The sequence below is a fragment of the Marmota marmota genome, unplaced genomic scaffold (genome assembly GCF_001458135.2).
Source record: "Marmota marmota marmota unplaced genomic scaffold, marMar, whole genome shotgun sequence".
NCBI lineage: Eukaryota > Metazoa > Chordata > Mammalia > Rodentia > Sciuridae > Marmota > Marmota marmota.
In genome coordinates this window covers 12,567,899-12,579,922 of record NW_026000164.1, presented here as the reverse complement: position 1 = coordinate 12,579,922, position 12,024 = coordinate 12,567,899, and the positions used below count along the sequence as shown (strand labels likewise).

The 12,024-nt window shown below is 47.1% G+C and overlaps 1 protein-coding gene across 7 annotated transcripts in view; it reads right to left on the bottom strand.

The window, feature by feature from the left end:
* Positions 1-545: 545 nt before the first annotated feature.
* The window catches only part of Atp6v0a4 (ATPase H+ transporting V0 subunit a4), a 68,011-nt gene continuing 56,532 nt past the window's right edge, over positions 546-12,024 (bottom strand). For all 7 annotated transcript variants that reach the window (XM_015493788.2, XM_048786859.1, XM_048786862.1 and 4 more), the window contains 5 exons: positions 8,984-9,085; positions 6,213-6,329; positions 2,993-3,110; positions 1,944-2,115; positions 546-892 (listed from right to left, as the gene is read on the bottom strand). In XM_015493788.2, coding sequence (XP_015349274.1) covers positions 799-892; positions 1,944-2,115; positions 2,993-3,110; positions 6,213-6,329; positions 8,984-9,085 — 603 coding nt within the window. In that variant the 3' untranslated portion in view covers positions 546-798. The remainder of the gene's footprint in view (positions 893-1,943; positions 2,116-2,992; positions 3,111-6,212; positions 6,330-8,983; positions 9,086-12,024) is intronic.

The window sequence follows — 12,024 nt, the reverse complement described above, 5'->3', positions numbered from 1 at the left end:
GGTCCAGGTGACCACAGAACTGAAGAGCAATGGGGGACTGTGTAACAATGTCTCCCTCCTGGTACACACTTTCTAGAAGTTTCCAGAGCATATCCATCTTTCTGCAGCTACTCCAGCAGAACGTGCACCTGTGGTAAATGGCGCCCATGAGCAGTGCCACATTGTCACGCTTCATTTCACAGGATTTAGCAATGCAGAGTGACTCCTGGGGACAACCTCCCCCTGCCCCGCCCAGAGAGAGAACATTACCTGTTCTTCCTCATCTGAAAATTCATGAGAAAATTCCTAAGCTTGTAATGCTAAGCCTTAAACAAGGGTAAAAGGTGTTTGAGGAAGAGGGAAATGAGGGAGAAAAATGAACATGATCCTTCTCTGGGACTAGCTGTGCGACTCCATTGTTCAGTGTTGGCCTATAATTGTCAATGCTATTGTTACACGGTAATTCCAAATAAAGACATCTTAAGAAAAAGTAATGGCCCATATATTTGTTTTGGGGAATATAATACTTTAAATTTTGCAAGAAGATATCTGTATAGCATCCCCACTCATTTCCCAATCGTTTTATTATTCGATAATTACAACCCCACGTGAAGTCAAAATGATTTTCGAGAGGAGCTCCTCTGTGATGTGGTTAAGTCACATGGAATCCCCAGGCTTATGACCAAAAAACACATAGCTCCACGCTTCCGGCTGGCAGAGAACAATCATTCCATTGAGGGCTTTGCATGGGTTGACATCAAAGACAGGACGGAACTTCTTTATTGGCACAGACACGGGTGCAGGCGGTAAAGGCAAAGCCTACTCCTCAGCTGTCCCGTCCAGGATGTGCTTAAAGGAGAACGGAGAAAACTTGTACCCAGCCCCGACATAGAACTTGTTCTGGAACTCCACCCTGTTGTTGGGAGGAAGGATGAGAAAAAGGGGGATTAAATAAGAAGCTGGAGGTCAGCACGCAGCAGGAAGAAAATCAAGTACACATTCAGAGAGGCCTGCTGGGGAGTCTCCCCGGCTGATGGCTGCCATGGGAATCCTGGTGGTTTTTAAGCCCTTCTCTTGACCACCACCCCCCACCTCACTTCCTCCAGGCCTCAGGGACCACAACACTGGCAGCTCTTCCCATGTTGACTCTGCCTCCATCACAAGCAAAGACGCCCTCGCTGTTCCTGAGGTCACGCATGGCCTCTGTTGCCATCTGACTCCCGATTGTGGGGCCTGTGCTATTGTGGGAGAAACAGGTCTGTACGTCTATAACTTACAGAGTGAATACCACAGACCATCATTTGTGTTTTGTGATGTTCAGAGTTCACGTTCCCAGTGGCATGGAGGGAAATGACGTGGCTATGGAGGCAGGGCATTCTCTCTACTGATTGCAGAAGCATAAGAACTTTTCTTGTGATCAGCTACCATAGAGGGGGATAGAAAAGACCAGTGTAAGCTGAGGACAGTGTGGGTGGTTTGAGGGCATGCATGGCATCCTCAGCTTAGTGTCCACCGATAGTCTCTGGGGACATTTTGTAAACACCCAGGGCTTCCTGTGAGCACCTTCCTCACTGCGGTACCACTTTGGCATCGAGTAGCTTGTTCTATGGTTATAACTCCCATCTTCGGCAGCCACAGCAAACATCCAGATTGACACGGCACACAGTCTAGGAACCCAAGTCAGACCTGTCATCTCATCTGTGCTTGGACAAGTCACTTATTTTAAATGTGCGTTTAATATTTAAAAGAGGAGTGAACGAAAAGTAACATTTATTATAGGGCAGCCAGTATATATGGAAATGTGTCTTATGTCATCATTTAATATTATCCCAGCAGACAACTCAACTAAGGTTGCAAAAAGGTACGCAAGTCACTAAAATCATGCAGCAGGTGGGAATATGAAACTGTCAGCCTGCCCTCTTTCCCTACACCACCCTGAGCTTCTACAGGAAGACTGTCCTTACCAATGCAGCCGCAGGGCATGCAGGAAAGCCGAGAGGCCCTCCATGATGAGAAGGATGGCTACTGTCAGAACAGCAAACACGGCAAAGATGATGAAGGCCCCGATGAGTCCTCCCCAGCCTTCCTGGTGAAGGCCAGTCTTCATCACCATGGTCCAGAGCACTTCAGAGAGTTCTGCAAGATACAAGAGACACATTCTCAACCATGGGGTCTATCTTGTAAACACAGATTATTTCTATGCAATCATGGTAAATCTGCAACTCCACTCAGATGGAGAACTCATGCACATGTGCCCTAGGGTACCTGTAAAAGATTGTCTGCAGTTTCGTTCACAGCAGCGGGGTTACCCTCAAGAGGAAACCAGAGAAATACATGGTGGCATATGAGTCACCAGTGGAAGTAAGAAAACTAGAGTTATTGGCAGGAAAATGAATGGATCCAAGTCATATGATTTATACACACAAACACACACAGAATGCACATAGCATGACTTGTTAGAAACTGAATATTTATATCTTTCCCCAGATTCATAGGTTGAAGCCCCAACCTGCAATGTGATGGTATTTGAGACAGGTCTTTGGGAGGTGATGAGGGCTCAAAGAGATTGTGAAAAGTGTTTCCATGATGAGATTAGTGACCTTATAAGAAGAGACAGCAAGGAGTTTGCTCTTACTCTCTTTCTCCCCTCCTTGGAGGACATACCAAGAAGGTGGCCATCTGCAAGCTAGGAAATGAGCCCTCACCAGAACCCGACCATGTGGGCACCCTCTTCTTGGACTTCCAGCCTCCTGAGCTGTGAGAAAATAATTCTCCATTGCTTAAGTTCCCAGTCTATGGCATTTTGTCATGGCAGCCCAAGCTGACCAAGTCAGGATTCTACTCATGTAAACTCAAAATGTGGAAAACTACACTAAATTGATTAGGGAATCATAAGTACATGGTAAAATATAATAAAAGAGCATTCCTCTGGCAAACACACCACAAGTGACTCAGGGAAGGCACTTCTGCCTTCGAGTATGCTGCATGAAGCTCCCAGGGGAGATTGACTCACGTGCATGAGCCAAGCTGAGGGCCCAGAGCCGGAGGTACGAGGCCGTGTTGGAGATGCAGCCCAGGCAGTACTCGATGGTGTGGATGGCCTGGTGGACGAAGATGTCTCCAAAGTTGAACTGAAAGAGAATTTTTAAAAATTTTATGAAGTACTTTCTTCTTTTATTTTTTCATATCAACAACCTTAAAAAATCTTATTTTTCACTTTTTGAATTTGTGATTGATTTGATAATTGTACATATGCAATTATTGCAAGACAGGCAGTCTGATATCTCAACACATGTATACAACATGTGCTGAGTGAGGGAGGGTAATGAGCATTTCTGCCTGCTGACCAGTCCTGCATCTTTGGAGCCTTCGAGCTCCTCTCTTTGAGTTCTGCATAAAATGGGTAACAGGCTCCTGTGGACTGCAGTCACTGTCCCTGCTGTGGAGCACTACAGCTCATGTCTTCTCTCTGTGTCTTGGTGCCTATTGTCCAGCCTCTCCATTCCCCTTGCCCATGAAAGGTGTTGCAAACGAGGTTCGGATGAACAAGGTGTGTGCTCTGCTGTTGAGACACTTCAGGCTAACTCAGGGAAATAAATATTTTATGAGGAAAGCTAGGACAAAGTAAGGTAGGGTAAGCGTGTGGTGACGTTTCCCAGTGATCGCGGAGAAACTAAAAGAAGGATCAATGTGGCTGAAAATGGAAGTTTGTTTAGGTGAAGAACCCAAAGACAGTGCCTGGTGGTTGAAGTTTTTGGAAGGCCAAGCTCTGGGGAGAGTTGAGAAGTCGGCCTGGAGTCAGTGAGGTGAGCAGACACCTGGGGGAGGTGAGCTGGCAGCTTCGAGGACTGGAGAAGAGCGGCCTGTGGGCAAAAACACCGATGTGGTGATTGGCTCAGTCCCTCAGACCCGAGGTGAGAGGGTGGCAGGAAGCCACAGTGGCTCGTTTGCCTTCCATCACACTGACACGTGGGGAAAACAGTCCAGGCCCTGACCTCGCCTCAAGTTGCCCACAGCCCAGCAGGGAGAAGGTGCTGGCAGCCAGCACAGCCCAGGATAGAGAAGCAGCAACCGGGACACACAGCAAACATGGGAGTGGGACACTGTCCCTCCCATCCAGGTGGGGCCAGGGCCCTACAGTGCTCTGAGGCCATGGAGCTCTGGTGACCAGAAGAACAGCACCTCAGCGATGGAGAGAGCAAGGAGGAGGTAAGCAGCTGACCCTCGTGTGGGCCGAGCTTCTGACGACAGCGGCCAAATGGGAGAATGGTTCAGCACGCGGGAAAGGTGGAACTGGAACTCAGCAGAAGAAGCCCCGCTAGGGACAGACACTCGGGACATCCATGGAGGAGCAAGAAACTCAACAAGGGACAGGTCACAGAAGGAGGTGCTCTCAGCCTCCAGAAACATCTTCTTTCAGGGATGAGGAATAAAAGAAACGGGGCCACAGTCAACCATGTCCCAAGTAATAGAGAGAACCCAAAAAAGCAATGCCCCTCCACTCAGCCATGGAAACCGCTCTGTGGAACCAAAGGCGCAGGGCTGGGCAGGGATGGAGCGGGTAGAGTCAAGATAACGGAGTGGGCCTGGCTTGGGCCTGGCTCCTGGGAGGGCCCCTCTAAACCCGCATCTCACTAGTGGAGCGTCTGCTACTCACGGTGGGTGCCTGATGGACACCAGAGAGCCCAGCCATGTGACTAGAGGGCTGGGCCGATCTTCAGGGTCCGGAGGGAGATAGGACAGCAGCCCTCTGGGGTTATGTCCACATAATGAAACCCCAGGAGAACCCTGGGCACTGAAGTCCCCAGGGAGGTGCCCGGGCTGGCAGTCCTCCCTGTGCATGTTGTCACACATCAGTGCCGGGAGAGGAAGGCGTCCCTCGGGCACAGAAGCTTCACCGTTGGAATCTCCCATCCCTAGATCCCGCACTGCGCGTCTCTGCCTCTGCCTGGCTCGGATTTGCATCCTTTTGCTACAACAAAATTTACTGTCATGTGCAGCAGCCTCCTGAGTCTGTGAGTTGTTCTATAAAGTGCTGAACCTGGAAGAGTCTCAGGGGTTCACCTATCTTGGTCTGAGGAGAGGGTGCTTCTGGTGACCCTCATCTCGTGGCGGGTATGAGTCCGAGTCGGAAGGATTGTGCTCTTAGCTGAATCTGGCCAACTCCTGGTAGGGGAGGTGCTTAAAAGGGAAGGAGGGCCAAGGGAGGGAGACCAAGCCTGATGAACCCAGGCTAAGGAGCCCGTGAGAGGCTAAGGAGGACCAAACCAGGACAGCCAGTGAGGAGGTGGCAAGAGGAAGAGGAGGTGGCAGGAGGAAGCTGCCTGGGAATACACTGAGGGCTGGAGGAGAACAGGTGAGGGAGGTTGTCCTGGGCAGGCTGGGACTTGGGTGGGTTGGCTTCCAAAACACTCCACCACATCGGACAGAGGGAGTGACACCAAAACCACTGTCATGGGTTACTCTCCGTCTCCGGAACCTTGTGGGGGAGATTTCCCACCATCCTTTTTTTATTCATTCTAACTGACCATCCATTTGTTTAAGTAATTTTTAAAGTAATCACCACCACAAATGGAGCCATTTATGGCACCTCTGGCCTCATGGGAAGGAGCTCCAAGTGAAAACTGCAGTTGGGACTCATCTGAGGAAATGTGGACAGCATCCCACAGGGACAGGGCAGGAGGGATGAGAACAACACAGTGCACAGACTCATGTGGAGGCAGATAAGGATAGAGACAAGTGACCAGAGTCGAGGTGGGCAGAGAGGAGGCAGAACAAGGAGGCTGTGGCCGCCATGTATGATTATATAGGAGAAGACAATGCGAATCAATAATCCACTTCAGACTTCAGTATCTGAGGCTAGAAAGGGCTCTGCTGTCCTTGAGGGGCACTGATGGGACAGAGGAGAGTAAATGTGGTGGACTCCCAGGGGACCTCAGCACCAGGTAGGCCCTTCTGTTCCACTAGACCCCCCACTCTTTCAGACAGGGCAGTACTTGGCCAGAATCCTAAAATACCCCCAGATGGGTTGGTAAACAGCTGCTCTGATCCTCTCAGATAGTCCTCCTTCCCTGGGACCTTCCAAGACTCAGGGGCAACAGAGCTGAGGCCAGCAGGGTCCCAGAGCCTCCTAGCTCAGTGCCTGTGTCCAGGGTCAGTGCCCACACCCCAGTGACTGTTAGGACAAGATCACATTCCCATAATCTGTCAAAATGGGAAGCCTTCTAAGATACCTCCTCCTCCTCGTCCTGAGCCTCCTGGGCACCCGCAGAAGTCTTCTGGCCAGCAGGACTGGAGTTGCCACCTTCAATGTCCTCTGTGGCATTTTCTTGTATCATTAATGACTGCAGCTATCAGCAAGCAAGGAAACAAAGAGAGTTCTAAACACACCCTTAGAATCATAACAGTACTGCATAAAATAAAGGCTCCCGTTGAAAGTCAGCTGTGTATCTGATACTGATCTAAACTCTGTATTATCCTGCTAACCCTCCAAAAGGATTTCATATAAGCATAATTATCACCCTATTTCACAAAGAAGCAAACTAGCACAGAAAGGTTAAGAAAGGTACCCAAGATCACACCGTTAGTAATGCTAGTCAGTGAGAATCAGTATCAAACCCAGGCCGTCCGAAGCCAGAGAATGTGATTTCCTCCATAGCCACACTGTGCACAGTCTTTACAGAAAAGCGATTTGTGTGCAAAAGAAGCTTCCTACTGTTAAAACAAACACACCCGATAGATCAATTGTAACTTTGACATAGTCTGTGACTCAAACAGCTAGTTTTCTATGGGCAAACTTAAGAGATAGTAATACGTTTTTCCAACACAAATATACTTTTTTAAAAAGAAAGGAAAAAGTCAAGGGAAAGTAAAGTCTAAGTATAATCACCTTTCAACTGGGCCTGGTAGCACCTTGAAGTTGAAAGGCAATATAGATGTATCTAAAATGCTTAGAACTGGAAGTAGTTCAGGGCTGGGGTTGTGGCTCAGCAGTAGAGTGCTCGCCTAGTATGTGTGGGGTGCTGGGTTCGATCCTCAGCACCACATAAAAATAAAATAATGGTATTGTGTCCAACTACAACTAAAATAAAATTTAAAAAAAAAGAAGAACTGGAAGTAGTTAGTAGTCAGATTTTGATTTTTCCAGATTTTGGAATATTTGCATTATATAATGAAATATTTCAAAGATGGGATTCAAGTCTAGATGCAAAGTTCATTTGTGTTTTAAATACACCTGATTTAAGTAGCCTGAAGGTAACTTATTGGTATCTTCAGAGCACCTGCATTTTGGCAGAGATCCACAGTGTGATGTCAGGTGTAGGCTTTTTTGCTTATGATGTCATGTTGGAGCTCAAGGATTTCCAATCCTGCACCAATTTGAGTTTTGAATTTTCAGATTAGGGATGCTCAACCTGTAGTCCTTTCAAGTTACTATGGAGCTGAATGTCCCACATCCAAAGTTGTTCCGGGACAATTTCATAGAAGGAGTATTGCAAATTAGGCTTTAAAATGTCTTTACTTCTTTCTGCAACTAATATGTGCAGGGGTCTGGGCAGGGGTAAAATTGAAAGTCCATATGCCATTTGTGTAAATATTTATAAGTTTCCAACACAAATATACTTTTTTAAAAAGAAAGGAAAAAGTCAAGGGAAAGTAAAATCTAGGTATAATCACCTTTCAACTGGGCCTGGTTTCAACTGGGCTTCAGACCACCTGAAGCCAGAGCATGTGATTTCCTCCATAGCCACACTGTGCACAGTCTTTACAGAAAAGTGATTTGTGTGCAAAAGAACCTTCCTACTGTTAAAACACACCCGATAGACCAATTGTAACTTTGGGTTACAATTGTTGGGTCAAACCAACAAACTCTTAAATAAAATATGTTTGGCCTCCTAGTTTGATAAATAAATCCTCATAAGAACTTGGATGATCAGCGTGGAACTCTGAATTTATATATCATGCAACCTCCCTTCACCACCTTAGTCTCTTCCCAATTAACCAAATAACAAACAAGTGTTCTTTTCTCAGTCTTTCTCTCTATCCATAGCCCTCATGAATTATATTTGAGGTCAATATCCAACACAGATTTTAGAAAAGTAGGATTTAATATGAATATATCTACAGCCACTTGGGGCAATGTGATCTTAGCACATTCCACTTGAGCCTTTACTCTAATGGAGAAAGCAGAGAATAATCTCAAACAGCACAAGTGTGTCAGAGCTAGACTCTGATGTCCCCTGGGAAGGGTTAATCTTCCTAAATCCTATTTGCTTCAGGTGGATATTAATCTTTTTCATTCCCTGGGTAAATCTGAAGCTCAGGAGCCATTTAGACAAAAGGAGGAAGTAGGCAGAAATGGTATTTGGCACAGAAGGAAAATCACCAATTAATAAGACTGACTTTTTTGAATTTCCTTACTATTCTAGTTACCTGACACAATCTGCAACAGAATGTGGTAAAATCTTTCTATATATTTGTAGCAGGGATTGAATCCAGGGTGCTCTACCTCTGAGCTACATTCCCAGCCTTTTAAAAATTTGAGACAGGGTCTCCCTAAATTGCTTAGGACCTTGCTAAATTGCTGAGATGGACCTTAAACTTGCAATCCTCCTGCCTCAGCCTCCTGAGTCTCTGGGATTACAGGCATGTACCACCATGCCCAGGTTACTATTCATTTCAAAAGTAAAACTATAGTAAATTTCTCCTGTGTTCAACTATTAAGACAACAAAGTTCAGTATCTTAAAAACATTAATTACCGCTAGATAACACACCTACTCCGTGAGCAAAGTTTTCGGGAACAAAGATTTAACGTGTTTGGAAATAAAAGGATTAGAAGGCAGGGGACAAAGAGGGCCCAGGTGTGTCTCTCCTGAAGGAAGCATGTCCCTGGACAACACCCACATCCCTCAGGCCACAGAACCCCAGGCTTCTCTCTCAACCCTAGACTTCCACTTCCAAGAAGCCACACTGCAACCACAGTGGGTGAGTGAACCCAGCCCTTACCTGGGCCCTCCGATGGTTGGCTCTGAGAATGAACGGCTTTATCAGAAGCATCCACGGCACAGAAATCAATGCCATGATGACGAGGAAGGTTTGGACTTCTCGCTGCAAGACCAAAATGATGAGACCCTCTCATTTTAAAGTAACCACAGACCGACTTCACACGATCACAATGGTCCACATGGGTCATTTCAGGAGCACTTTAGAGATCTAAAGAATTTCATGTCTATTCAACTTCATATCTGGAATATTCCTGTTGCAGATAGAGAAATGTCAGTGCTGTGGTGCCCGCAGCCTGGTGTAGGGAGGAAGCTGGATCTGCTTTACCCTCTATGTAGCCCTTATCCACACTCACACCACATGTCACCAGCCTTTAAAACAAGAAGTGCTGTGAGACCCCTCACAGAGGCAGCTCTGTTTTCTTCTCCTGATGCTTTAACCTGTTCCCTGGACTGAGATGAAAACTGCAAGTCCCATGACCCACCGGTCACTCCATAGTAACCAAGTCCTTTCATTCACATTGTTTCAATCAGTGATTTTATATTTTCAGTGCTAGAAAATGATCCAAGGTTTCTTGTTCCTTCTCTTAATAAAGAATACAAAAGCTCCCCACAACCTCCACCTGCCTTTCTTCCTCACAGTAGGCCAGTTCCCCGGGGGCAGGACACCCACTGCGTCCTCGTGGTGGTTTCCCACAGCTCACTTTGGAGCCAGGCTTCCGTGGTCCTCTGGCCTCTGCTGAGTCCCAGGAGAGATCCCTTCTATCGTCCTGCTGCATTTTTTGGGTTTGATTTGGGGTTTGGTTCCAGGAATTGAACCCAGGGGCGTTTAACCACTGAGCCACATCCCCAGCTATTTAGAGACAGGGTCTTGCTAAGTTACTTAGATCCTCACTAAATTGCTGAGGCTGGCATTGAACTCGTGATCCTCCTGCCTCAGCCTCCTGAGCCACTGGGGTTACAGTGCACCACCACGGGCCGGCTGCTGCCTATTTCCTTTCCTATCCTCCCATCCCCACCTCTTTCTTCACACACACTCCAGATCCCAGTTGTGAGGACTGACAAAAGAACCAGGTGTCCCCAGGGCTGGGTCAGGGATGCTGAAAGGGTCTGGAATGAAGTGAAGGAAAAGAAAAAGCATTTTCCTGAGACTTCATGCTGCTTCTGCTGTTTTGACCGCCCGCAGTGCAGGCTGGGAGACAACTGATGCATTACCCCAGTGCTAACGAGATTGACCTGGACAACCGTGGAACACTATCTGTTCAATCTTCCATCTCACACCGTTTTAAATGCTCAAAAGAGGATCAGCTTCGGGCCTGCCCAGCCTACCTCCTGCACCCAAAGCTGCCCATTGCCATGTGTCCCTGTTTGTAACAAGGCTTTTCCCCTGATGACGCAAAAAGCACCTGGCTAGGTATGCGCAGGAGTGTCGCTGTCCCTGCTTAACATCCAAAGACAGGCAGGGCAAGGACATGGAGCTGCATGACCCCAAAATGAGGTTACAGAAACTTTGAACTGTATGGAGATGATGAATCTTAGTCCTCGGGCGAGGGGAAGACAGCCTAGTAGTCCCAGTAATGTTTTTGAGACCAAAAAAGTTGGGAAGGCAGCCAGGCATGGTGGTGCACGCCTGTAATCTCAGCGGCTCAGGAGGCTGAGGTAGGAGGATGGCGAGTTCAAAGGCAGCCACAGCAAAAGTGAGGCACTAAGCAACTCAGTGAGACCCTGTCTCTAAATAAAATACAAAGTAGGGCTGGGATGTGGCTCAGAGGTTGAGTGCCCAAGTTCAATTCCCAGTACCAAAAAAAAAAAAAAAAATGTTGGAAAAGCCACCACTGTGCAGTACAGGGAACACATTAGGCTAAGGGAGGATCCTGGGCTTCATGAAAGCAGTTAACACGTGAAATGTTTGGCCACTCTCATTTTCTGCCTGAAAGAGACTAGTCTGGGAAATCCAGGTAAACTTCCATTTTTACTCCAATCCTGAGCAAATGATCCTTCGAAGAACACTTATGCACGCCAGCACTCTGGGGCGGCTCAAGGCTACCACTGTGTTCAACACAGCCAACCGCGGTACAGCAACGGGGCTGTCAGAGCAAACTTCTTCATAGATTTCATAAAATCATTCCTCACAAAAACCCACCATGAGGCATTTCTCTTCTTATTTGATGCCTCTGGGGAGGAGGAGAACAGCCAGGAATCAACTCATGTGCGTGGCCAGGGAGGAGCGTGAAGTCACATCTAACCAGGACACCCAGCAGAGCAACCTCTGGAGGACTCTACCCCAAAGCTCCACCCAGAGGGATCGGCAAAGAAGCGGGTCCTCCTTTGGTGAAAACCTGCGGGCGCGCTCTGCTACTGCGTTAATCACTGGGAGAAGCCAGGGAAAAAGAACTATTTGTGTTATTAAATAACTACTGTGTTCTTTTCATGTCTGGGTCTGATGGATGGGACATTTATACTTTTTCAAAATAAAATACACATGACCCTCTCTATCTGCAAGTGCCATATCCACAGACTCACCAACGACAGATCAAAAATATTTTAAAAAGAACATATATAGACTTTTCTCTCCTTGTCATTATTCCCTAAACAAAATAGTATAACAACTATCTACACAGCATTTATATTGCATCAGGTACTATAAGTAATCAAGAGATGTTTGAAATATGCAGCAGGAGGTCTGTAGGCTATGTGTGGCTACCACACCTTGTTACAGAAGGGACTTGAGCACCCATGAGTTTGATATCCACAGGGGGTGAGGGGTCCTGGAATCAGCCCCCCATGAACACAGAGGGACGGACGGCTGTATTAAGCTGATTAAGAGTCTAAAAGAAACAGGAGACGTCAGAGTAGCAATAAAATCCAACTGTTGGAACATGCTGCCCATGAAAGAAAAGCAGAAAAGTGAAGGAAAAAAAAAATCTCTAGCTGCCGTGGAACTGAGAACAACAACGAGGCAGGCTTATAGCTTCCCAGAAACTGAGGACCAGTGTGAACAAAGGAACAACTCTCCTCCTCCTCCTCCTCCTCCTCCTCCTCCTC